Source organism: Ictidomys tridecemlineatus, chromosome 3 (assembly GCF_052094955.1).
Source record: "Ictidomys tridecemlineatus isolate mIctTri1 chromosome 3, mIctTri1.hap1, whole genome shotgun sequence".
NCBI lineage: Eukaryota > Metazoa > Chordata > Mammalia > Rodentia > Sciuridae > Ictidomys > Ictidomys tridecemlineatus.
In genome coordinates this window covers 406,708-432,477 of record NC_135479.1, presented here as the reverse complement: position 1 = coordinate 432,477, position 25,770 = coordinate 406,708, and the positions used below count along the sequence as shown (strand labels likewise).

Genomic DNA, 25,770 nt, shown 5'->3' with positions numbered 1-25,770 from the left:
GAGAAGGAGGGTGGCACTCTGCACTGTTAGCTGGGGTTGGGCTGGAAGGTGGCCATGGCAGGTCTGTGGAGAGGTCCTTGGCGGAGTTGGCTTCTGGGGTGGGCTGTTGAGGATGTGGTGCTCTGAGGTCGAGGGCTGGGGTTGGGACGAGGGTGGGTGGGCATGCCTGGTGCTGGTGGGGCAGAATGCCCAGTGGCCTCTGAGGCTTGGAGCTGAGTTGTGCTCAGGAGGCAGAGGGTGGGGACTGTGAGGACCCTGTGGGGCTATGACTGGGGAGAGGAGCTGACAGAGGGGCCCTGTGGGTCGAAGCCTGGTGTAAGGCCAGGGGATGGGAGGACGCCCCAAGGCCTCGTGGGCAAGGGTGGCTGGTGGGAAGCCAGGGAGGACTGGGCAGTGACCTGGTACCCTGGAGAGAGGAGTTGACAGAGGGGCCCTGTGGGTCGAAGCCTGGTGTAAGGCCAGGGGACGGGAGGACGCCCCAAGGCCTCGTGGGCAAGGGTGGCTGGTGGGAAGCCAGGGAGGACTGGGAAGTGACCTGGTACCCTGGAGAGAGGAGTTGACAGAGGGGCCCTGTGGGTCGAAGCCTGGTGTAAGGCCAGGGGATGGGAGGACGCCCCGAGGCCTCGTGGGCAAGGGTGGCTGGTGGGAAGCCAGGGAGGACTGGGCAGTGACCTGGTACCCTGGAGAGAGGAGTTGACAGAGGGGCCCTGTGGGTCGAAGCCTGGTGTAAGGCCAGGGGACGGGAGGACACCCCGAGGCCTCGTGGGCAAGGGTGGCTGGTGGGAAGCCAGGGAGGACTGGGCAGTGACCTGGTACCCTGGAGAGAGGAGTTGACAGAGGGGCCCTGTGGGTCGAAGCCTGGTGTAAGGCCAGGGGATGGGAGGACGCCCCGAGGCCTCGTGGGCAAGGGTGGCTGGTGGGAAGCCAGGGAGGACTGGGCAGTGACCTGGTACCCTGGAGAGAGGAGTTGACAGAGGGGCCCTGTGGGTCGAAGCCTGGTGTAAGGCCAGGGGATGGGAGGACGCCCCAAGGCCTCGTGGGCAAGGGTGGCTGGTGGGAAGCCAGGGAGGACTGGGCAGTGACCTGGTACCCTGGAGAGAGGAGTTGACAGAGGGGCCCTGTGGGTCGAAGCCTGGTGTAAGGCCAGGGGACGGGAGGACACCCCGAGGCCTCGTGGGCAAGGGTGGCTGGTGGGAAGCCAGGGAGGACTGGGCAGTGACCTGGTACCCTGGAGAGAGGAGTTGACAGAGGGGCCCTGTGGGTCGAAGCCTGGTGTAAGACCAGGGGATGGGAGGACGCCCCGAGGCCTCGTGGGCAAGGGTGGCTGGTGGGAAGCCAGGTAGCTAGCTCTGGGTGTGTTGGAGCCTCATTGCACGTCTGCCCCGTGCCCTCGCAGGTTCATCACCCGCCCTGATGTCAGGCAGAGGAAGATGGCTGGCTTTCTGGACTGGAGCCTCTGCACCTTGGCCCGCTCCTCCTTCCAGACCATGGAGGGGGTCATAGCCATGGACGGGACTCTGCAGGCCTTGGTAAGCACTCCCACGTGGTGGCCCTGCGCTGTGCAGCGGCCGGGAGGTGGGCTGGCTGGACGATGGTGCTGGGATCCCTTTCCCTCCCTCTCCCGCTGCTGGCCTGCCTCAGTTCAGAAAAGTGCTGTGGGGCCCCATCGCCACCAGGGGGCGGAGGTGCATGCAGAGTGCAGCTGGGGCCCTTCAGGGCCTGTTGCCCTTGCTTAGTTTTGTCCCAGAGAACAATCGTTGGAGCCAGCGCCCCCAGATGAGAGGTGGCTTGAAATCAGATGTTGTCCATGTCTGCGTCTTAATGTAGACCCTGGTGCCCTTTAGCGTTCTGCTCTGCTAGCCTCCTGTGCGGCCGAGGGAAAGGCCTTAGTGGGGATGTTCTGGAGGGGTGGCGGCCCTCCTGGGCCTTGGGCTCTGCTCCTCCTGCTCTCTGCTCTTTCTGTCACCGCCACAGGTGAGGAGCTGAGGAGGCTGGCGGCCCCTGAGGACAGCAGGCCTTGGGAGGTGCTCATGGGGGGTGTCTGCTTCCTGCCTGTGGGTCCCGGGGCACTTGCTGCGGGGAGTAGGAGCGCTGCTGTGTCTGGCTGGACCGGGGAGGGTGCCCAGCGCAGCATCTGTCTCTTCATGGTGTTGCTGTGGTCTTCAGGAGGTTCTCATCACAATGTGTGGGAAGGAAAGCCACAAAACAGAGCATTCCCGGGTCCTAGCTCCGGTCGTCTCCACAGCAGTGTGCTGTGACAGCAGCTCAAAGTCAGGACGTAGCGGGCGCAGGGCCCGCCTGTCATCCCAGGCACTGGGCGGGCTGAGGGAGCCGGGAGGGTCACAAGTTCCAGGCCAGTCTCAGCAACTTAGTGAGACCTTGTCTCTAAATAAAAAGGGCTGGAAGTGTAGCTCAGTGGTAGGGCATCCCTGGGTTTCAGTACCCCCTACCTCAATAAAACAAAACGTGAAGAAAAGCTCCAAGTGTGACCTGCCTACCACCAGCATAGGCCAGCGAACAGTGGTGCGTCAGGGCTGGAACAGCCCCTGCTGCTCTGTCACCTCGTGGCTCTGTTGTCGGGCATGCGTCTCCCGGAGTGGCTTCCTGGAGCCCTTGCGCCTGGAGCGGCCTCAGAGCTTCCCTCCTTCTGTGGCTGTGAGGGGTGGTCTGTTGTGAGCAGGCGGCCATGCACTTCCCTGCTCGAGCTTGTGCTGGACCTCCTGTGTCCAGCTCCTCGGCTGTCCAGCAGTAGTCCTTTCTGTGATGCTGGGAGGGAACCTGGTTTTCTGCACATGCTGGGCAGATGCTGTGCCCCTGGATTATATCCCAGCCCCTGGGCAGTCGCTCTGCCACTGGCTCATACCCCAGCCCTGAGAGTGGAGTAAAACTTAGCAATATTTTGTTTCTATTGTGTCTTTTAAACTTGTGCATGTACACCATCAGGTTGATGAAACGTGGGGTGTCTTGCTTTTGGGGTTTGCAAGCACAGTGGGTAGCCTGCAGCCTGGAGGTGCTCATTCCAGCTGTGTGTGGGGTGGTGGCCAAAGAGGGTGTTATTCCAGTTTTCAGTCTAATTGTACAGTAGAGGTCAGTGCAGGCTAAGGTTGACCCTGAAGGGTGCTGGGGGTGGGGTCCCCATTCTGCACCCACTGTGCCTTTCTCCAAGGGACCTATGGGATGTCCTGTTATTTTAGTTTGTGGTACTGGGGATTGAACTCAGTGTGCTCTGCCACAAAGCTACATTCCTGGCCCTTTTTTCTACTTTTTAAATCAGAGACAGGTTTCTTAAGCTGCCCAGGCTGACTTGGAATTTGGGATCCTCCTGCCCCAGCCTCCCGAGTCACTGGGAAAACAGGGGGTGCCACTCTGCTCAGCAGCATTGCTGACGGGCTCTCGGGGGTCTCCTGCAGCCAGTTCCTTGCCATGGCCCAGGGGAGGTCACCTTGATGTGATCACCCTCAGGCAGGTGAGGCCTAGGTGGCCCCTGCCCAGGTGGGAGAGCAGCTCCTGTGGGGGAGTCGTGGCCTGTTGTCTTGGGGCCACTTCAGGGGCTGGCAGTGCCTGCCCATCAGCGACCCTGGGCTCCTCCCTGAGGGGTGGGCAGGCCTCTAGCTTGAGGTGGCCGTGGTGCCTCTCGTCCGCCTAGGCTTTGCCCACAGCTGCTTTCCCTTTTGTTTTTCCTGTAGCATTTTTATTTTTCTTTCTCTATTTTTTAAATATTTTTTGTTGTCAAGGGGTCTTTGTTTTTTTATATGCTGTGCTGAGAATCAAACCCAGTGCTTCACCCACCCCCGAGCCCAGCCCAGCCTGCTTGTCCCTTTTGATGGTCTTCTGCACTCGTGTTCCCTTCCCACTGCAGGTGGCTCATGGTGGCTGAGGCAGCAGGCTCGCTGCCTGGTCCCTGCCCTATGCTGGACTTGTCTTTGCAGAATCCAGCAGCATGGGGCTGCCTTGTATTTGGATGTCTCCAGGTTCCAAGTTTGCAGGAGGGAGGCTTGCTTTTTCTCTGGCCTCCTGAGGTCTAAGGTCTCCAAGGGCTTAGAAATGCTGAGTCTCTGAACCTTTGCTGCCCAGCTGGGCGTGTGTTGGCAAGGGATGAGGAAGACGCGGCTCTCCCTCTCGCTGGGGCAGAGCGCTTCTGCTCTCTCTAGAGAGTTTTGCCCCGAGCGCTGGTGAGCAATTGTCTGACGTAGCCAGCTGAAATCCTAGGGAGCAAATGAAGGGAGATGCTGTCAAGCACCAGCCCTGGGCCTGTCCACCTGTGGCTCCCGTGCCAGGCTTGTCCCCGCTGCCCCTGCAGAGTCTGGTCTGTCCGGAGTCACGGTTTTCTTTTTCTCCTCTGAGGGGCCCTGGGGGTCTAGCACAGCTCCTGGGCGGGAGGAAGTTGGGCTGAGCAGGCGGAGTGGTTTCGCCCAGGCTCCTCAGACCTGCAGGCAGAGGGCGGGGTGTCCAGTGCGTGATGAAACTTGCAGGTGATTGAGCTCTGGGGTTGCAGTTTCCTTTGATGCACTTGGCTTCCTTTTCATGCACCTGTTCATTAGTGTGGGTTAGGCGAAACAGGTGAACCTCGGAACAAGTCCCGTCGAAACTAGGGCTGGTTTTATTTCCCTTGAAGCACAGTCCTGTCTCAGCGATGGCTTTTAACTCTTGTGGGAGGGAGATGAGTGCTCACCTCGTGTCCCTGGAAGGCACCTTCCCTCTCACTTTCTTGAGCACCTATGCTGTAGACCCCCTTTGAGCATGAGGGCCAATGCCGATTGAGATTTGAGGAAAGAAAACAGTATTGAAAGAGAAAAACGGTGTCATTTGAATGTGTAGTGTCTGCTTGCTTATTGACAGCTGTGCCCTGTGGGTTTACCACTCCGACTGCACTATTCTGCGGGTTTCAGGTGGGTTTCCCCTCTGCACCACCGCAGTGGCTGGGAGAGGGGTGGAACTTGGTGGTAAAGGGCAAGGTGTGGCTCCTGTGCCTGTGCTGTTAGGGTGGCCTCTACTCTTTGCAGGGGGGTCTGTTGATTTCTCTCGATCATCACAGAAGCAGAAGTCTTGCTAGAGGGGAAACGCAGCAGCATTAAGACCCAGGAGAGCCAAGGAGCAGTGCTGTAGGCCCTGAGCCTGTTGCTGGGCACTGCTGGGGAGACATGCCAGAATTGGTCAGGTTCCTGGTGTGGGGCTTAGCCCCACTGTCCTGGCCTGACCTGCCAGACCTCCGCTGGCCCACGGAGGCCGATAGGGTCTGGGCCTCAAGCTCAGAATGTACTTTGGCCACCCCTGGATTCCGCCTCCCCCCGTGACTGGAGACACAGTTTGATTCACTGTGTGCACCTCCTAGAAGGACAGGGAGAAGCTCTCTGGCCCCCGAGGCCTGTCAGGCTGATGTGTGCTCTTTAAGACAGGGTTGGGGGGGTCTGGGATCTGGTGGCTTTCCGGGGCTCACACCCAGTGTCTGGTACAGGCTTCGAGTGGCCTAGTTCTAGTGTGAGGCAGGGTTCTGGGTGGGGAGAGGGCAAGAGCTGTGGGGACTTGTGCACTCAGTTCTGTCTTTGGGTTCTGGAAGGCCGTTCCTGGGCCGTGCTTCAGGAGACACTGGACAGCCACCTCTGGCTCTGATTTCCCGTAGCCAGCGTCTTGGGTGTGAGTCCTGCAGAATGCAGGGTCCTGTACAGAAGGGAGGGTTTGTGGGCCACCCGCCGCGCTGGTCCCACTTGGGTCCTGCCCCGGCTCCCCTGGACCTTTGTTTCTCGCTTGCCATTCTTGCCTCTAGGTAGGGAACCGATTCCTGACAGCACCTTTAACAGTCTTTGCGCCCAGGCCGTCAAGATGCCCATGTGCAGTACCTGGCTCTGCTTGACGCCCAAAGCTCCCATGCATGCTGGCCCCATGGCCCCCTGCTCCTCGCACGGTCTACGCGCACTCCACCCATACACTTCACTCCTGCTCGCTCTGCCTCCAGACACACATGCGTCCGTTCCCTTTCCTGCAGGGTGCAGGTGCTCCCAGGCCACTCCCTCCGCAGGTTGTTCCCCACCCTGTTCCTGCACGCCTTCCATTGGGCCGCCACTCCAACACCCGCCCGCCTCCCACAGGATTGCCACAGCTGCCACCACCCCTCCACGTCTCCCAGAGGACCACCCGAACCACCTCCCACGTGGACCACCAACCCCCCACACCCTCCCACAGCCTCCCACGGGGACCACCCCCCCCCCCACATCCACATGGCCTCCCATGGAGACCGCCACCTCCCCACATACTCGCACGTCTCCCACGGGACCCTCACCCCCACACCCCTGTAAGCCTCCCACGGGACCCTCACCCCCCAACCCTCCCAGGGCCTCCCTCGGGGACTGCCACCCTCACACACACACCTGCATGGCCTCCCATGGAGACCGCCACCCCTCACACACCTGCTAGTCTCCCTCCCCAGTATGCCTCCCAAGGCCCCCACCCCCTGTCTGACCAGTGGCGCTGGCCTGGCCCAGGAGCGTGGCCTGGGGAGGCCCGCCCTGGTGGGTCCCAGGCGGAGGTGGTCCAGGTGCCACAGGTGTGTGTCGTGGTGGTGGGGAAGCGGTCACCCTTGCTCATGCACTGGTGGCTCTGGCCTGCTCCTGTGTTGTTGGGCCTCATCCCCAGGTCTCGTGGCCATCAGGCTCTGGTCTGACCCTGTGTGGTCTCGGGGCTCCCACGCTTTGACTTCTGGGTGGACCTGGCCCCAGAGGGCAGGAGGACTAGCATCCTTAGGGGCAGGCTACTTGGACTGCCCTTGTGTGTGCTGATGCCACGTGCCGCCTCCATGTCCTTGCATTCTGTGGCCCGCATGCTACCTCCACATCATCTTGCCCTGTTGTGCACCATGCTGCTTCCCACTGTCGCAGTGTGTCACCTCCATGTCCTTGCTCTGTCACCAAGTGGCCCCTCCATGCCCCCGAGCTCTGTTGCACCAGCCTGGCTGGTGGGCTGCATGCACTGACCCCTGGAAGGTGGACGTCCATGTGATTGAGAGGGCTCTGGAGTCTGTGGGTGAGGTTGGTTCTATTTCTGTCTTGCACGCTTGCAGTCCTTTGTGATTTATTTGCTGCAGGTTCGTAAGAATGTGTTCTTGTTTTGGGTCTGAGCTGATTCTGACCAGCTGTGTGCTCCAGCTGTTGACAGCTTGGATTCCACAGTTGAGGTGTTAATTTCTGGGTACTCCTTTCTTCCAGAGGAGAGTGGGTGCCGCACTCCTGGGGCAGGCCATTCCTCTGGTCCTGATGTTTGTGGCAGCTGTGTGGAGTGAGGATGGGGCTCCCTGCTTGATGCTGTCTGTTATCTGAGCCTGCTGCTTGGCTCCTGCTGTTCCCGGGAGGTGGCCCTTCCAGGTGCTGCAGCTTTTGTTTTCTCAGGCCAGTGAGTAGCTGGAAGCTACTGCTTGTGTTTCTCGGCTCTGTGCTGGGGTGCTAGGTTCTTTCCCAGGGAAGGGCTGAGGACAAGGGTCCCTCTGCGGAGGGCCTTTGCTGGTTCTGAACGAGGGTGCAAAGGCACAGCTCACTGGCCAGGCAAGGCACCAGCCACGTGTAGTGGGGTTCAGGCTGGAGTGACTGTTGGGCGTTGAAGGTCCTTTCTGCTGTGCTGTGTCCAGCGTGTGGTATGTCCAGAAGTACTTGTGTTCGGTCACTGTGAGTGCAGAGCCTGTGGAGATGGGGCCACTTCCTTGGGCTGAGAATGCCAAGGAGGAGTCCGTGCTCCATCCCTGTGCGGGTGGAGCAGGTGTGTCTTCCTGAGAGCTCAGCAGGGTCGCAGCGAGTTGCCCCAGGTGACCGTGGGTTCAGAGGGGTTGGGCTTGGGGTCTGCCCCAGAGCGGCTGGTGCTCACCAGCTCCTCAGAGGCCTGAACTGCACCGAGCTGGGGTGTGGGGCCTTTCTCCTGGAGCCTGGGTGGGGTTGCTTTTCTTGGTCTCAATCAGGAAGTGCCTCCAGGGAGCCTCAAACTAGCACCTCCTGCTTGGCAGTGGGCAGACTTGCTTTCCGAGCCACCTGCTTTGACAGGGCTTGGAGAACATGCCCTGGAGAGGGGAAGCTGTTGTGCTGGGCAGAAGAGCCAGCTTGGGTGGGGAGCTCTGGGGCCTGTGGTGTGGGTGTTACTCGCTCCTTTGTGGCTGGCTCTGCTGGTTTTCAGAGCAGCTCTCAGAGCCTGGGTGCACTGGCTGCGGTGCTGTCCCAGCTCCGTGTCACCTGGGCTCACCAGCAGGTGGCTCTGGTTAGTTCCTGTGTTCTGCTTTGTGGAAGTGGGTGCACCTCTCCAGCCTGGCCACTCCGCATGTGGGTCTTGAGGTGTGTGATGGTGAGTGCCCTCTGAGGTTCACCACCCTTCCACACACTCTGGGGAACTGTCCACCACTGCCCTTTCTCAGGCCCAGTGTTGTGAAGAACTGGAATCCACAAAGCCCTGTCCGCATGGCCAGTGTGTGCTGGACGGGAACGTGCAGAGCTCACTGTGCGAAGGATGGGAATGGGTAGAGCCTCGCTCTTTACCAGTGTGTGCAGGCTGGGAACGCGCAGAACCCATGCGCGTTACCAACGTGTGCAGGACGGGGAGGCGCAGAGCCCGGCTGGTTGGTGTTTGTGCCCTTTCCGACTCCTTTAGTGAGGGTGGCTCATCTCCTGTGTGCTGCTGAGAGCTGGGCATCTTCTGGGGGTCCTGCTGGAAGCTCCCAGAGGAGTTCTCTGTCCAGGTTGAGAACAGAGTGGAGACGGAGAATTGGAGGGGCTGGGGTTGGGGCTCAGTGGAAGAGCGCTCGCCTGGCATGTGTGAGGCCCTGGGTTTGATCCTCAGCACCACGTAAAAATAAATAAGATAAAGATATTGTGTCAACTACAACTAAAAAATAAGTATAAAAAAAAAAAAGAAAAGAGAGATGGAGAATTGGTGTTCCTCCCAGCAGACAGGGGTGTGGCTCTTGACTCTGGGTGGCCAGTGGCTGCGTCCTGTGCATGGGGGCGGATGGGGTTGGCTGGGGTTCACAGGTGTCATGGCTGCGTGTCTGAAAACGTGCACTGGCTTTCCTGAGCACTCCTGTTGCTTGTCACAGGCTGAGTCTCACTGTGCTTATCAGGAGTTGGTGAGTAAAGGCGGCTCGGGTCTGTCTGCCATTCCACAGCGTCCTCAGTCTTACTAGTGACAGGCCAGGTGCCTGGGCCTCCTGCCCATCTCCTCCGGTTTGTTCAGGATCCCTTCAGGTGGACATGGCAGTGGACTCCTGCAGGTCAGTCTGCACCCCTTCTCGTGCCCTCCACACGCTGCCAGGGCGGTGTTTATTTTGGGGACGTTTTAGGCATGTTGCTGCCACCCAGCCTGAATTCTGGTGCCCCTTGACCACAGGACTCCTTGCTCTCCGCTGCCTCCTGAGGAGGCATTTGTCCTCTGTCATGGGCTGCCCACCTCCATCCCGTACCATAAACGACAGCCACTCTGGGGTCTTCACAGAGCTGGGAGCCAGGATGCTCTCTTCTGTCTCTCCACGTGCCCATGTGGCAGGGCACAGACGGGGCCTTCCCTGGCTGCTGCCGCCGCAGGGGAGTGGCTTCCTCCAGGGGCAGCCTCTGAGAGCAAGTGGCCGTGGGACCTGGCAAAGGACCCACGCAGCCTGGCATGGAAGTCACGGGCTCCTTGGCACTGCTCTTGCCACCTCTCAGTTTGGGGGCATGGTGTTGCCCGGTGCCCCTTGAGTGCAGTCCTGCCAGGCGCGGCTGGGTTTGTGTCTGGGCCAGGGTCTGCTGGTTGTGCTGTACTTTCCGCCTCCGTCTTCCCTGTGCTCAGGGTAGTCTGCATCCGACCCACTGTTCACTGCCCAGCTTTCTTCTTTTGGGAGCTTCTGTCCCTCCACCTAGGTCTTTTACCAGGAGACCCTCTCACAGCTCCACCAGCCTCTGCTGGACACTCTCCCTCTTCCAAACATTGTCAGCCTCTTCCTGGGGACTTTGTGTGTAGGCATGGTCTTCACGCAGCGGTAAGCCCGGGGCCTCGGGACCCTGCCTGGAGGAAGCTCCCTCTTTCCAGGGTTATTGAGGGTGCGTATCCGGGGAGGTCCTTGTGTCATGATCTCTCTGCTCTTGCTCTGTGACAGCACGTTTTTTGTTCCTTATTCCTTGACCTGGGCACGTCATGGTATTGATTTTTGGATCTTGCAAGCCTTGAGTTCCTTGCACTGGATGAACCCAACTGGTGGTAGTGGGAACTGAGTTCGTGGTTTGTTGGATTCTGAGAGCTGCTTCTCCCCAGAGTTTTTGCCTATGCTTTCTTGAGAGATGGGTTCTTGTTGCCCATAGAGGTCAGCCAGCATGTCCACCAGGGTTCCACTGGCCCTGTGGCCGGCTGGGGAGTGTCTCTCCTCTCTCTCGGGGTTTGTGTGGGGTGGCATTGCCTTCCCACTAGGGACGCTCCATTAAATAATCAGTCTCTTTATCTTATGCAGCTCTCTTTCCTGGGGAATCGTCTTTCTTGGGATTTGTCATTACCTTCAGGTTTTCTGGCTGGTGGCCGTCACGATCACGAAGCACCTTTATCATCCCGTAACTTCCGGGGCCGGTGAAGGCCCTGCAGCGCCAGTTTCCACAGCAGGCACTTGTGTCGCAGTGGTGACCTCTCAGGCCAAGCACTGCCTCTGTGTCCTGGAGGGCATCCTGCCAAGTCACTGTGCCCTTCTGACCAGTTATTTCTCAGACGAGAAGCTGTTGTTCCCTTGCACAGCAGTTCTGGCTGTGACACTGCAGGACCGCCACAGGTGCGCTGAGTTTGTGACATGCAGGGCTCTGCTTCCTCAGTGCCCGCTGGCCTGCTGTCTTGTGGCTCGCAGCCCTGTGCTCCTGGCTGGCCCTGGCCTGCCCAGACCTTGGCACAGGGAGCATGGCAGTGTGTGCTGGTGGCATCAGGAGGACATTACTGTCACCCAGAGCACGTGGGGTATACCGTTCCATGGTTTTGGAAGATCTGGCAAAATCTTTCAAACTCAGCATCCATTCGTGTGCAAAACAATAGAAAAACCAGGGTGGTAGGAACACACCCCAACATTGTGGAACTTAAGTTAGAGTCTGTTTGATCTCGCTTTAATCTGGAGCGGTGTTTGTTAGGAATGTGGTGTGGTGCACGTCCATTGAAGATGGATGGAAACCTGCTGTCCCTGCAGTCAGTCCTGCAGCTCCTCTGAGCAGTCAACATGTCACTGTTCAAGGTGGCCCTGGCAGTGGCCAGCCAGTGTCCCGCAGAGGCTGTGGGCCACTACTGTCCATGGGTTCCTGATGTGCAGTGTTTGCTCACATTTCCCAGGTGGAGCTGATGGGAGGAGGAGGAGGGGGAAGGGCAAAGAAGGTGACTTCTGGGGACTGTGTGGACCATGACTGCCGGCCCCAGAAGGGAGTGCATGTGGCTGGCTGCCACTCGTACCAGTGAGTCTGGGGCAGAGCAGGATCCCTTTCTGAGAGATGTGACACCCAGGATGTGGTCCCCAAGCCGCATCTTTCTTGATGCCACAAGTGGAGCGTGGGCAGCTGCTCTGGGCCTCCCAGTGGCTCCTGAGTAGCTCCTGAGAAGCTATGTGTGTGTTTATGAGTGTCTGTGTATGTGTGCATGTGTATGCATTTCTGCTTATATGTGTATTTATGCATGTGTGTTTACACAGGTGTACTGCCTGTTTGTGCTTGGGTTTATGTTTGCCATTTTTGTATGTACACATTTGTATATGTGTATGATTATGCATGTGCTTGTGTTTGCATTTATGCATGTCTATGTGTGTTTGTGTGCTTAGGCATTTATGTTTATGTGTACATGTTCTTGTGTGTGCGTTCATGGGTGTTTGTTATTTATGTGCTTGTGCATGTGTGCATATGTTCATGTGATGTGTTTGTGCCTGTTTACATGTTTGTGTTTGGTTACATTTTTGCATATTTGGTGTGTGTGCACATCTGTTTTTACATGTTTGCATGTTTATGATCTCTGGGTTTATGTGTCTGTACATCTCTTCATGTTTGTGGGTGTTCATATGAGTGCAAGTGATGTTCTTACATGTGTTCATGAATGCATATTAGTGTCTACACATCTGGATTTATGTGTTTGCTCGTTCATGCAAGTGCATGCCAGTGTGTTTGCTGTGTGTTCACATGAGTCATGTCAGTGTTTGCACATTATGTGTGCTTGCTTGGGTGTTCATACGAGTGCATGTTAATTTGTGTTTACAAGCATGTGTGTGCATGTCTCTGGGTTTACATGTTTGTGCATGTTCATGCATCTCAACTGCTTCTAAGTCTGGAGGATGAACTCAGTAACTCACGAGCAAGGGGGCCCTTCAGCAGAGCTGCAGAGCTGAGCACTTCCAGGGTGTGGTTGATAAGTATGTTAATAATGCTCACACGTGTTCATGCAAGCAAATGGTACTGTGTGTTACGTGTGTGCGCATGTTTATAGGAGTGTATGTCAATGTGTGCTTACACGTGTTTATGCAAGCGCATGTTAAGGTGTTTATATGTGTGTATCTCTCTGGATTCACATGCTCATGCATGTTATGTGTACTTACATGTTTGTGTGTTCATGCGAGTACATGTCAATGTGCGGCCACATGGTTGCGTGTTTACATTTTTGTTAATGTTCATGTGTCAGCATGTTTGCGTGTGTGTTCATGTGAGTGCAGTCAGTGTGTTTGCATGTTTGTGTGCCTACATACTTGTGTTGTTCAAATGAGTGCATGTTACTGTGTTTACATGCATGTACATGTCTCTGTACATTGGTGCATGTTCATGGGAGTGCATGCCAATGTGTTTGCATGTGTGTTTGTTTGAGTACATGCCTGTGCATGTTTATGTGTTTGCCTAGGTGTTCTGGAGTGCATGCTGGTGTGTGGGTGGCAGGGAGGGTCTGCGCCCTGCTGCGGCTGTGGGATTGCCTCACCTGGAAGCAGGGCTCACGGGGCCTGCAGGCATTGTGCCTGAAGGGAGGGTACATGTCAACCATGCCCTGGACGTGCTCAGCTCTGCAGCTCTGCTCAAGGGCCCGCTTGCTTGTGAGTTACTGAGTTCATCTTCCAGACTTGGAAGTGGTGGAGAATTCAGGGGCTAGAGCCACTGCATCTGTGACAGCCAGGTGCTCCTCCTTGGCTGACAGACTCTGGATCCATCAGCGCACCTACTGGGGGCTGCTCGTGTGGGCTGGAGGCAACTAGGGCTGTTGTGGGTGGAAGTCAGTCCTGTGTGGGGCAGGGATATCACCCTGTGTTGACCGAGAGGAGAGAGTGAGGCTGAGCTCTTGGCTTCTCTACTGTGTGCAGGGAGTTGGCCTGTCACTTTTTTTCTTTAACATCTTTATCAAAGCTAACTTAAAGCCCCCGAGGCTCCATTCAGTCTGCACTCACTGCAGGATGGGGCTGTCCCTCACTGTTGGCCCTGCCCAAGTTGGCAGCATGAGGTGCCCGTGCAGGTCTCTTCTCGGGGTCTGCCAGTCTGCCCTTCTCCTGCTGTCAGGTGGTGCGTGTTCAGGGAAGGGATTCTGGGAGGCGCAGGGAGCTGGTCTGGTAACTCCACGTCATAAACTTGTGGATGTATTTACAACATAGGTTTCTTTTTTTTCCAGGCCCAAATATTTAAACACGGGAAGCGTGAGGACTGTCTGCCGTATGGTAAGGCGTGTTTAAGACAAGGTCATTGTCAGTGTTTGCCCCATGTAGTCCACACGCCTCCTGTGGAAAGGCGTGTTTAAGACAAGGTCGAGGGGCGCTTCCTGAAGGTCCCCCTCAGGGGTATCAGAAGCTGTCCCCTGGTGCCTGAACAGCTTTCTGCCTGTTTGCTTGGTGTGTGGGAATGGTGTGGCTTTGGGTCAGTGTCTGCATTTGAAGCGCAGGAGATTGCCTGGGGCCTGTACCTGAAGCCGGGCTGCCTGATGCCCAGGCCCGACTTGCTCCTGTGGGATCTGATCACAGCAGATGTGGCCCACAGTGGCTGCCGACTTCCTGGCGTCCTGTAGCAGCCTTGCTCCTCCTGTCATCACCCTGAGACCTCATCCCCCTACTTGTCACCTTGTACCTCCTCCCGTGTCACTTCATCTCCCTCCACATCACCTTGTCCCCACCCCTCCCTGCCTCCTTCCCCCTCTCCCTCACCTCTCCCCTTCCCCCCTTCCCCCCTACCTTACCTTGCCCACCTCGTCCCCCCTCCCCGTCACCTCCTCTGTCCCAGTGCTGGGCTCCATCCCCCTCCCTTCTTCCCTCCTCCCCCACACACCTTGGCTCAGTCTTGTCCATTTCCTTTCAGTCTCTGAAGTCCAGCCCTGTGCTGGGCCCAGGTCTCCATGGTTGCTGTCCTTGTGCTGTCCTGGCTTTAGCTGCTCCCGGGTCCCCCTCATCCCAAATGACCACTGTGGCCCAGGGTCCCGCCTTGCCTCCTCCTGTGCTGGGCTCCCTGCACGCTGTCCCTGGGCTCGGACTCTGGTTCTGCCCTCAGCATTCCTGCTGTGATGCCACCCTCACCCTAGGGCCCCAGCCCCTTGGCGCGCCTGGCTGCCCCTTTGTAGGACGGCTCCACACTGTGCGGGACCCTCCTGGGCCGTGCCGAGCAAGTGGGCCCACTCCTCCAGCTGCTCTCTAGAACCTGGGGATGGGCTCTTGGGTCCAGGCCCAGGTAGGCAGGGGCCGGCTGGTGTCGGGGCTGTGGCACCTGGCTGGGCGAGGGCTTCGGTGAGTTGCTGCTCTCGTCCACAGCCAGCACCGTGCTCCGGAACCTCGACGGCTGCAGACTCTCTGAGAGCAACCAGACCCTGCTGCGGAAGCTGGGGGTGAAGCTGGTGCAGCGGCTGGGGCTGACCTTCCTCCCGCCAAAGGTGGCCACATGGAGGTGGGTAGGTGCCGGTCTCAGGTGGCCATGGCTGCGCAGGCTGACGTATAGAGTCTTCTGTGCTCCTGTGCTTTTGTGGTCTCTGAGTGTGTCTGTTTTATGAGGAATGATTTTCCTCCAGACTACTTTGACGCCGTCTTCCAGGTAAGCAGCAGAGGAGGCTGGAGGGATGTCCAGGGAAGCTGCCTGGGCCCCTGGCACTCCCCAGAGTGCTGGCGGATGATGTGCTTGGATGCAGCCCTGGGCTGCTGGTGCAGGCTGCTGTGAGGAGCAGTGGTCAGTGCTCGGTGATCAGTCTGAGTCCCAGGCTTTCTCAGGGAAGGCCAGGCTCGCGTCTGCAGGTTTGCTGGGGAAGGGGAGCATCTCAGCTTGGCGGTGGCCCACGAGTGCCTGCGGTAGGTAGCAGGTTGACTGAACCCTGGCTCCCATGAGGACAGGTTGCTCAGGTTCTTGGGCTCCATGTTCTTAATGACTTTTTTTTTTTTTTTTAATAAATAGTTTTTACTAGTAGATGGACACAATATTTTTGTTTTTATTTATTTTTCTATGCGGTGCTGAGGATCAAACCCAGTGCCTTACGCATGCAAGGCAAGCAGTCATCCACTCAGCTACAGCCCCAGCCCCATGGCCTTCAGTTTTATCTTAAGTGTTAATGGCATTTTGGGAAGGGATTATTTTGAAGTGCAGCTGAACCTTTGTTCCAGATTGTAGCAGATGCCCGGGAAGTGTGCCTGGGGTTTGGCGATGTTTTCCTGAGTGCCTTTTGGGGAGATGTGGTTGCATCACAGGACATTAGTGCCTGGTTTCCAAGAGGCTTTGGGAATGGTTTAGCCCCACAAGGGGCCGGTGGCTTGCTGCACGTCCTCTGAGAAGGGCTGTGGTGTTGGCAGGCCTCTTTCTGCACCAGACGTCCGTGTGGCCCCTCCCCTGTTCTCACAGTGGCTCTCTGCAGAGCCGTGTCCCTGCTTTACAGAGAGGAAACTGAGGCACAGAGCAGTTCTGGAGTGCAGAGTTGTGTGGCTAAGTCGGTGTGTCAGCCAGACCTGGTCCCCTCCGGTATACCAGGGGAGGTGGTGCTGCCCCTGCATCGTGGAGAACAGGACCTGGGCGTGTGGCGACTCTGAAGCAGCCTTTGGGGGGTGAAACCTGGGGAGCCCCCGAGGGCTCTGTGGCAGAGCCAGGCCTTCACCGCAGCATCGTTCTCTGCACGTGTGGGAATTGGCACAGGCAGCCTCCAGGGCTCATGGTGGTGCTGAGCCGACTCCAGCCGCGTCCAGCCGCGGAGCCAAGCGAGCTCTGCTCTGTGCAGGTACCAGCGGGGCTGCCGGTCTTTGGCTGCTAACCTGCAGCTCTCGGCCCAGGATCAGAGTGAGCAGAAACCACTCGAGGTCCCGCCTGACAGTGATGAGGACTATGACATTCCAGACGGGGTGGAGAGTGTGATAGGTAGGTGGCCTCAGCACATGCCCTGCCCCTGGGCTTTGGTGTTGTCCCCGATGACTCTCCTTCCCCACTCCTATGGGCTGCTGCAGCCACTCCTTCCTACTGCCCTCACTTCTTCCCTTCCTTCTTGGGTGGCATAGTCTGACCATCCGTCACCTCCACTGAGCGTGTAGCCACTGACCTGCCCTCCTGTGGACACTCCCTGCCCAGCAGCCCTCTGTCTCCACACGCTGCCGTCTTGCACGCCTGAGCTGCATGCTCCTGGCTCCCCAGGGCCCAGGCCTCTGGTTCCTCACAGCCTGCTGTGTCTCCCTGCTTTCTCAAGGTCACCTCAAGTCCCTTTGCCCTGGGCCTTGCAAGGGTCTGCACCAGGGCCTGCCCTCAGCCTAGTGGCTCCCCCACAGTCACACCACTGGCCAGGCCTCTTACTGTGAGCAGCCTCAGGAGGCTGTATGGCCTCGCTCCCTGTAGGGACCTCTCCTGCCCCCTGGCTGGGAGGCTGGGCTGGCCGGGTGGTCTGCGCCCTGGCGTCAGCGCCAGCATCTGCTCCTCGGGGCTGGTTTCCCCTGGAGGTCAGATCTGCATCACAGCCCTTCCCTGGCACAGAGCTCGCCGCTAGCTCCCCCCTGCCTCCTCCCTGCCTCCTGACGCTCCTTAGGTTCCCCTTCTCAGGTTCCCCTCTGGGCTGCCCTGGCCACTCAGAGCCCCCGAGCTCCTCATCCCAGGCTGAGCCGCTGTGCATCTGCCCTGTCAGTGCCAGCTGCCCTGACACGTCTCCGTCCACTCTGCCTCCTCATGTCCCGTCTGCTCATTGGTTCCTCAGATACCCAAGCCAGGCCTTCCTGGGGCTGCCCACTGCCTTTTGGCCGAAGGTTAGACTCTGTCGGGCTAGCAGGACACTTACGTATGCCTTGGACCACCTCCTTGCTGGCCTGGGTCTGTTCTGAGGCTAGCCCCAGGCTTCACCTTCTGGGATCTTTCTGGATAGCCCCCAGTCTGCTTCAGTCCCCTGACCTCCCTCATGGCCTGGAGGCCCTGGCCCTTGGCTTTCAGCTGGAGAGATGGCTGCTGCCTGTTGAGGTCTGGGTGGGAACAGCCAGGGGCTCTCTGGTCACCAGGCAGGACGGGAGCTGCTCTGTGCTGTGACACTGCAGTTGTCCCCAGGGTATTGTTGGCTGCGGGTCCCCTCGAGCTGTCTGGACGGGCCATGTGTGTGCCTTTTCTTGCAGAGCAGCTGCTGGTTGGGCTGAAGGACAAAGACACTGTGGTGCGGTGGTCTGCAGCCAAGGGGTAAGTAGGCCGCCCAGGGGTAGGTGGGCCACCCGGGGCTGGCAGTGGGGGCAGGTGGGACTGCTCTCGCTCTGGTCTCCTGGGGTTGTGCATGTTTTGGAAGCTCCCTGAGGGCTGCAGGGCCCCTGGGCTTCTGTGGTAGATGGGTAGAGGCCATGTTAGGCAGCCCATGCCCTCACCAGCAGCCAGTGGGAGCAGCAGGTCTTGGGTGGAAGAGTGGCCTCAGTGTGTGCCTGTGCCGGGTGCCACTGTCCAGTCTATATGATGAGAGGTGGCCCCTGCCCTGCCCCAGGGCTTGGGCGTCCCTTCCCTGTGCGCAGGATACGGTTGTGAGCTCAGTGTGTGCTGAGTTTGCACTGCTGCTGTGCTTAGAGAGCTGCTTGGGACCGTGCCGGGGGCCACACATCCCTGAGCTGCAGTGCTGACAGCTGCCACTTCTCTTTCAGAATCGGCAGGATGGCTGGACGGCTCCCCAGAGTGCTGGCGGATGAGGTGGTTGGGTCTGTGTTGGACTGCTTCAGGTAGGCACTGTGCTCAGGACGGGCAGTGGCCTTCTCTCCTCACGCCCTGCGCCGCTGGCTAGGCCCCAGCCCCCTTGCCCCGCTTGGGCTCAGCTGGAGAGCTCTCGTTATTTCTGGTGTGTTTCCTTTATCGACACTGTATATCTGAGGCCCCGAGGCCATGTGGAGCCCGCTCTGAGCCTGTGCACACCAGATGTGCGTTGAGTGTGGGCAGGCCGGTGCCTCCCAGGGATTCCTGGGGTGAGGGGAGATGTGGGGTCGTCCCTACTGGGGTTGCTTGCCAGGCGGCTGCTGTGACCACAGCCTGAATCTGAGGTTGAGTTGGGTTAATCGACCTTCCTGTGAGTGCTGATTGACGGGTGTGTGACCTGCGGATGAGGGCGGTGGGTGGGGGTGAGCCTGGGGACTGCAGACCAGTGTGGAGGGCCCTGGTGGGGTTCTTGGCTTTGCTGTTGGAAGGCTCTGGGTTCAGGAGGGAGAGGGCGCAGGGTGGCCTTGGTCTGGTTGGGGAACCCCTTCCCAGTGGCCTTGCTGGCCGTCACTGTTCCTGGGGACCTGTCCCTCTGCCTGACAGTGTCTGTCTGCGGGTCCTGTGCTGTCAGTGTTGGGAGCCACTGCGTGCTGGTGGTTAGTCGGCAAGGACAGCTCTGCAGGCTCCAGGGTTGCCTTCCCTGGAGCAGCCTTCTTCTTGCACTTGGCCTTGGGGCTGCTCAGTGGCAGTTGACCAAGTGCAGGAAACATGTCAAAGACTGGTCATCTTTTTTGAAACAACCGTGCCCGTGGAGGCCGCGGTGGGTGAGCGTGCAGCCTCTGCTGGTGTGCCCGTGCTGTGCACTCCTCTGCAGTGGCCCAGGTTGCTGGGGCTTCCTTCCTTGGGGGAGAGGGAGCTCCGAGGAGCCGCCTGCAGGAGGGCGGGCATGGGTCTCGTGCTTCCTTCCTGGCCCCTCTCTTCTGTCGGTGTTGCTGCACCTCCCTCTGGTTGCTCGCCCGGGCCCTCCTGGAGCTTCCTCTGCCTCTTCCTCCTCCTGTGGGCCTGAGGGGCCTGGCGTGTGCTGCTCTCAACTGCCCTGCCTCCCCGCGCCTGGTCTCTGCCTGGGGCCTCTGTGTGGCTAGTTGAACCTCCAGTGTGCACCAGTTTGGAGGTTCGAAGTAGTCTTAGCACCCTCGATCCTTCACCCCAGGCGTGCTGACCGAAGGACCAGCACCCTGGCTCCGAGCACAGGCCCGAGGCCCCGACCTGCCAGTGGGTGCTCCCTTGCTGTGCACTGCCACTTCTCTGGGTCCCTTCAACTGCTTGGCTGATGTTTGCATCCCCTGGGTGTCCAGCGACTGGTGCTCTCCCCAGCCAGCCCGGAGAGACCACGGAGCACACACCTTCACCGAGAGAGGGGTGGCTTGTCTGAGTGCCCGCGAGGCAGGGCGACCAGGTTCTGTGCGTTCGCGCTGCCGTCTGGTCTGCACAAGCAGTGTGACAAACCTCTCCTGAAAACAAGGTGGTGGCACTTAGGTCTGGGGAGCCCCTGGCCCGCTGGAGCCTCAGACGTCGTGGCTGTGCCCGAGTCTGGGCAGCTTGCCTCCAGGAGGCTGCCTCCGGAGGCCTGGCTCACGCCCGCTCGTGGGCAGGAGGTCCGGTGACCAAGGGTGCCGGTGTGCTGCAGTCAGTGCGGACGGCTTCCCTCAGGGTCCTTGCTGTGCCGTCATTTGATCGGAGCTGGCTAAAGCCTTATTGTGTTTCTCTTTTGGGGACGTGTGTCTCCACGCTCATGTGGAAGCAAGTGTGAATCCCCAAGCACAGCCCCCATCTATCTGAGTTGTTCACAGTAAAGGTGATGGCAGGCCACACCTGCAGGTTCACGAGCCCCCAAAGGGACATTTTAAATGAATGTGAAATACGACCTTTGACCTGATGAGTGTTGTGGCAGGCCTTCATTACAAGTCCACGCTTTGGCTGTGCACGGGGCACATCTGAAGCCCAGCTCTTTGGGAGGCTGAGGCAGGAGGGACGCTGGAGCCTGGGTGGGAGCCCTGCTGAGCTCGACTCCCTGACGTGTATCGCTGCTGGCTGCTGAGTGAGGTTGTGCCTGGGTGTGCAGAAGAGCTGGGCTGTTGTGGCTGTGGCAGAGCACGTGGGGCGGGCCGCCTGACTAGACCTGTGGTTGGCAGGCGGTCTGGGTCCGGGCTGGGCCCTCTCCTGTTGGGGACCCAAGGAGTCTTGTTGGTGGTAAACTGGAGCATCTTATCTCTTGGGTCAACCGTGAGGCTCTTGGGCTCAGAGCAGGGGCTTGGCCTGTGTTCCTTGCGGAACTGGGCTTTGAGCTTAGAGCTGACCCCAGAATTCTGCTCTCAGTTTTCAGGAGACAGATAAGGCATGGCACGGCGGATGTCTGGCACTGGCGGAACTGGGCAGACGAGGCCTGCTGCTCCCGTCGCGACTCAAGGAGGGTGAGTAGCTGAAGCCCGTGGGCCTGCAGCTCAGGTTCCTTGCTGAGCTGCCTCCCAGGGTGGCTGGCGTGCAGCACATTAGACACGTGGTGCCGGGGCTCTTCCACAGCGTCCATGTGAGTCCCCCTTGCCTCTCCGCCTGCTGTGGCCCTTCTGTTCTGGGTGCTGTGTGCTGCGGTTGGAGGGCCAAGGGCCCTGTGATGTCTGAGTTTCTTGCCCCTTGAGGGCACCTGTAGTTTTAAAGCTCAGTGTTCCTCAGCATCCTGGATCACCTGCAGGGACAGTGGTCCCTAGTGATGAAGTTTGTCCCAGCTGGGAGTTGGGCTGGGGGAGCTCTGCAGTGGTGGCAGTGGAACTGAGCCTGGGGTCTACAAGGGATGCAGGTGGGGGTGCTGTGGCCCTGTGCCATTTGGGGTCTTCAGGGCAGGAGTGGGGCCTGCAGAGATCGGAAAGGACCTTGCCTGCGTGTGTCACAGAAGCCACCCACAGAAGTACTTCCTGAAGCCGGTGGCCTCAGCCATGCTACCTGCGTCCAGCCAGTGCCCAGCTACCCTGGCACTGAGATGCCTGGGAGATCTTTCAGAGCCTGCCAGTGGTTTCCTCTTTCTGCTTTCTTAAAAAACAGCTCCACGGAGATGGCTGCGGGGTGTAGGTTCACCCACGCGAAGCGCCAAGCCAGATGCCCTGGTGTGCTAGAGCTGTGCAGCACGGGCCGTGACCTAACCTGAGAGGGTCTCGGTGCTCCAGCAGAGTCCTGGGCCAGGGCAGCCACGGGCCTGCTTCCTGCAGCAGCCGCTCCTGAGCCTGGGCTCCCGGGGGGTGTGATGTCGTCCTGCTGAGGAGCCAGGGCTCCTGTGGGCCAGCAGAGTCCTGGGCCAGGGCAGCCACGGGCCTGCTTCCTGCAGCACCCGCTCCTGAGCCTGGGCTCCCGGGGGGTGTGATGTCGTCCTGCTGAGGAGCCAGGGCTCCTGTGGGCCAGCAGAGTCCTGGGCCAGGGCAGCCACGGGCCTGCTTCCTGCAGCAGCCGCTCCTGAGCCTGGGCTCCCGGGGGGTGTGATGTCGTCCTGCTGAGGAGCCAGGGCTCCTGTGGGCCAGCAGAGTCCTGGGCCAGGACAGCCACAGCCTGCTTCCTGCAGCACCTGCTCCTGAGCCTGGGCTCCCGGGGGGTGTGATGTCGTCCTGCTGAGGAGCCAGGGCTCCTGTGGGCCAGCAGAGTCCTGGGCCAGGGCAGTCACGGGCCTGCTTCCTGCAGCACCCGCTCCTGAGCCTGGGCTCCCGGGGGGAGTGATGTCGTCCTGCTGAGGAGCCAGGGCTCCTGTGGGCCAGCAGAGTCCTGGGCCAGGGCAGCCACGGGCCTGCTTCCTGCAGCACCCGCTCCTGAGCCTGGGCTCCCGGGGGGTGTGATGTCGTCCTGCTGAGGAGCCAGGGCTCCTGTGGGCCAGCAGAGTCCTGGGCCAGGGCAGCCACAGCCTGCTTCCTGCAGCACCCGCTCCTGAGCCTGGGCTCCCGGGGGGGGGTGATGTCGTCCTGCTGAGGAGCCAGGGCTCCTGTGGGCCAGCAGAGTCCTGGGCCAGGGAAGCCACAGCCTGCTTCCTGCAGCACCCGCTCCTGAGCCTGGGCTCCCGGGGGGAGTGATGTCGTCCTGCTGAGGAGCCAGGGCTCCTGTGGGCCAGCAGAGTCCTGGGCCAGGGCAGCCACGGGCCTGCTTCCTGCAGCACCCGCTCCTGAGCCTGGGCTCCCGGGGGGAGTGATGTCGTCCTGCTGAGGAGCCAGGGCTCCTGTGGGCCAGCAGAGTCCTGGGCCAGGGCAGCCACAGCCTGCTTCCTGCAGCACCCGCTCCTGAGCCTGGGCTCCCGGGGGGGTGTGATGTTGTCCTGCTGAGGAGCCAGGGCTCCTGTGGGCCAGCAGAGTCCTGGGCCAGGGCAGCCACGGGCCTGCTTCCTGCAGCACCCGCTCCTGAGCCTGGGCTCCCGGGGGGAGTGATGTTGTCCTGCTGAGGAGCCAGGGCTCCTGTGGGCCAGCAGAGTCCTGGGCCAGGGCAGCCACGGGCCTGCTTCCTGCAGCACCCGCTCCTGAGCCTGGGCTCCCGGGGGTGTGATGTCGTCCTGCTGAGGAGCCAGGGCTCCTGTGGGCCAGCAGAGTCCTGGGCCAGGGCAGCCACGGGCCTGCTTCCTGCAGCACCCGCTCCTGAGCCTGGGCTCCCGGGGGGGGGGTGATGTTGTCTTGCTGAGGAGCCAGGGCTCCTGTGGGCCAGCAGAGTCCTGGGCCAGGGCAGCCACGGGCCTGCTTCCTGCAGCACCTGCTCCTGAGCCTGGGCTCCCGGGGGGTGTGATGTCGTCCTGCTGAGGAGCCAGGGCTCCTGTGGGCCAGCAGAGTCCTGGGCCAGGGCAGCCACGGGCCTGCTTCCTGCAGCACCCGCTCCTGAGCCTGGGCTCCCGGGGGGTGTGATGTCGTCCTACTGAGGAGCCAGGGCTCCTGTGGGCCAGCAGAGTCCTGGGCCAGGGCAGCCACGGGCCTGCTTCCTGCAGCACCCACTCCTGAGCCTGGGCTCCCGGGGGGTGTGATGTCGTCCTGCTGAGGAGCCAGGGCTCCTGTGGGCCAGCACGGGAGGCTGCTCTGGGCACCAGGGGCAGCTTTCCTGAAGGGCTCGTGTCCGTTCTCTGGCTGTAGACTCTGGGGACGGCATGTCACGGGGAAGCGGTGCTTTTCCACCTGGTTTTGCCCTTGGCTTTCCCACGGCCACGTGTGGGGGTTTCCCTGGCCTCACTTTCTCACTCGGGTTTCTTTGGCGACTGCCTCTTAGTGTGAGAGGACACCTTGTCGCAGTTTCACTTTCATGCCCTGATGACCAGTGAGCATCCTTGAAGATGTGGTCCAGGGGTCTCTCGGTGGCAGGGGTTTTACAGCCTGAACTGGAGATGATGCGAAGGTCACACCGCCAAGTCAGAAGGCGTGGGGGTGGAGGTGGGGGTGGGAGTGTGGGGGCCTGGGGTCTGCTCAGTGGTAGAGCACGTGCCTAGCATGTGTGAGGCACTGGATCTGATTTTCCACACTGTGTATAAATAAATGAATAAAACAAGGGTCTGTCAACATCTAAAGAATATTTTTAAAAAGAAAAGAAAGAAGAGGGCCCAGTCTCAGGAAGCAGGGGCGTGGTTTCCCAGATGCCTTCTGGAGGTCCACGAGCTCAGCAGATGGCCTGGAGGGTCTGCGCAGACCCCTGGGTCCGCGATTGACCTCTGGGCTCCTGCAGTCCCTGGTTAACAAGGGCTCTGGGTGGAAGCTGCCGGTCGTGGTCAGGGAGGACAGATGTGAGGGGTGGGGTTGATTAGAGCCACAGGGAGAGAGCAAGGCTCCTGCAGGGCAGGTCTGTAGACCTGTAGAGAGGGGCCCTGGAGGGTGCCGTGGGCCAGGGGAGCTGGCCCCCAGCCCAGCCCTGCTAAGGCACTCGGTGTCCACCTGCCTGCACGCGCTCTTGGTCCACTCAGGCCTCCATGCCCCCCTTTGACTCGTGGGGGTCGGCCTGAGCTTGGGGAGGCCTGGCCCAAGTCTGGTTTCCAGCCCTGCTGCACAGACGTGCCCTGGGGGCCAGCTCCCTGCCGGCCCACTTGAACCCTGTCTCCCACCTGGGGTGCCCGTGAGCACTTCCGTGAGCGGTGCTGCTGTCGCTGTGGCAGAGCACTGGTGAGCTTCCTGGTGTGTGCCCAGGGGTCAGATGGAAGGCAAGGCTGCCGCCAACATCTGCTTTGGGGATGGCTGGGGCCCGTGCCTCCGAGGAGGCAGACTGCCCACTGCACAGAGGTGCAGCCAAGGGGCCTCTGCTGGGAGTGCTGGCAGCCACTCTCCCTGCAGGTGACATGAGCTGCTGCTTGTCTGGCCTCAGCACAGGGAGCCCAGTGCTCTCGGGCTCTGTTCTGTGTTTCTGGGGATCTGAACACCAGCACTTCCTTTTATTTAGCTTTACTATTTTGTTAAAATGCGCATACAGGCTCCTGCTTTTGCATTTTATGGGTTTGTTTGGTGTTTTGCTTTTGGAAGGTTAGCGTTCTGATCTCATTGGGCTTTTGGTGTGATTCCTTTTGCTCCCTTGCAGTCATTACTCAAAGGAGAATTTTTTTGTTGATTTGAGTAACGACTGTCACTCCTGTTGGCGGAGCATCTTGGGCATGTGGATTCAGTCTTTCACCAGACTTAGGGTGTTTTCAGCCATGACTTCTCCGGTCTTCCCACGCTGTTCTCCCTCTCCTTCTGGGCTCCAGTCGCGTGTGCATCGGATGCCCGAGGCTCCCTCAGGCCTGGTGGGTTCTGCTCATTCTCCTCTACCCCTTCTTTCTGTCCTTCTCAGACTGGGTGACTTCTGGGGCCCGATCCTCACCTTCTCTGCTCGCTCCTGAGCCAGCGTCCACCTGGCTGTGATGCCCCTCTGGGGGTCCTTCACTGTAACTGACCTTTCAGTTGTGTGGTTCTGTCAGTCTCTCTCTCTGACTCTCATCATGATCCATCTTCCGTGCTTGTTTTGGGTTCTTTGGTTTCTGGTAGTGCTTGGAGCACACTTAAGGCAGTTGGCGGAAAGTCTTATGGTAGTCCAAAGTCTGGCCATCCTCACGGATTCTTTGTTAGTTTTTTTTCTCCCCTGTAGACAAATGGGCATACTCTTCTGTTTCTGTGGATGCCTTATGGTATTTCTGTTTTAGTTGGAAACAGATCTGAGTATTATGATACAGAAACTCTCGAGTCCTGAGAATCCTCTTCCTGAGGCGGTTGCTGGTGGCGTACTGAGGCTGCAGTTGTCTGTCACCTGGGTGGCTTTTCAAGACTGTTGTGGCAGTCACATTGTGTTGTGCTGTTTGGTTACTGAAATCTCTTCTGTGTCTCAAGAACAAACACCAGAGAGCTGTCCTTCAGCTGAAATGTAATGGCCTAATTCTTTCTTCCTTTTTTTGGTGGTGGGGGGCACCAGGGATGGAACTCAGGGACACTCAATCACTGAGCCACATCCCAGCCCTATTTTGTAATTTTTTAATTTAGAGACAGGGTCTCACTGAGTTGCTTAGTGCCTGTCTTTTGCTGAGGCTGGCTTTGAACTCGCTCACAGTCCTCCTGCCTCAGTCTCCCAAGCCACTGGGATGACAGGCGTGCACCACCACGCCTGGCCTACTTATTTCTCAATAGGTCCTAAAATCTGAGAGGTAGAATACCAAGAGGACTTCCGCCTCTGCGCAGACGGG

At 59.3% G+C, this 25,770-nt stretch overlaps 1 protein-coding gene across 3 annotated transcripts in view; it reads left to right on the top strand.

The window, feature by feature from the left end:
* Tbcd (tubulin folding cofactor D) overlaps nucleotides 1-25,770 on the top strand; it is a 121,640-nt gene that overhangs the window by 26,475 nt on the left and 69,395 nt on the right. For all 3 annotated transcript variants that reach the window (XR_013435765.1, XR_013435764.1, XM_078041331.1), the window contains exons 7-13: nucleotides 1,397-1,529; nucleotides 13,591-13,636; nucleotides 14,714-14,846; nucleotides 16,156-16,292; nucleotides 17,519-17,579; nucleotides 18,026-18,100; nucleotides 20,448-20,542. Coding sequence is in view for 1 of the 3 variants with exons in the window: in XM_078041331.1 (XP_077897457.1) it covers nucleotides 1,397-1,529; nucleotides 13,591-13,636; nucleotides 14,714-14,846; nucleotides 16,156-16,292; nucleotides 17,519-17,579; nucleotides 18,026-18,100; nucleotides 20,448-20,542 (680 nt within the window). In the remaining 2 variants the exon portion in view is untranslated. The remainder of the gene's footprint in view (nucleotides 1-1,396; nucleotides 1,530-13,590; nucleotides 13,637-14,713; nucleotides 14,847-16,155; nucleotides 16,293-17,518; nucleotides 17,580-18,025; nucleotides 18,101-20,447; nucleotides 20,543-25,770) is intronic.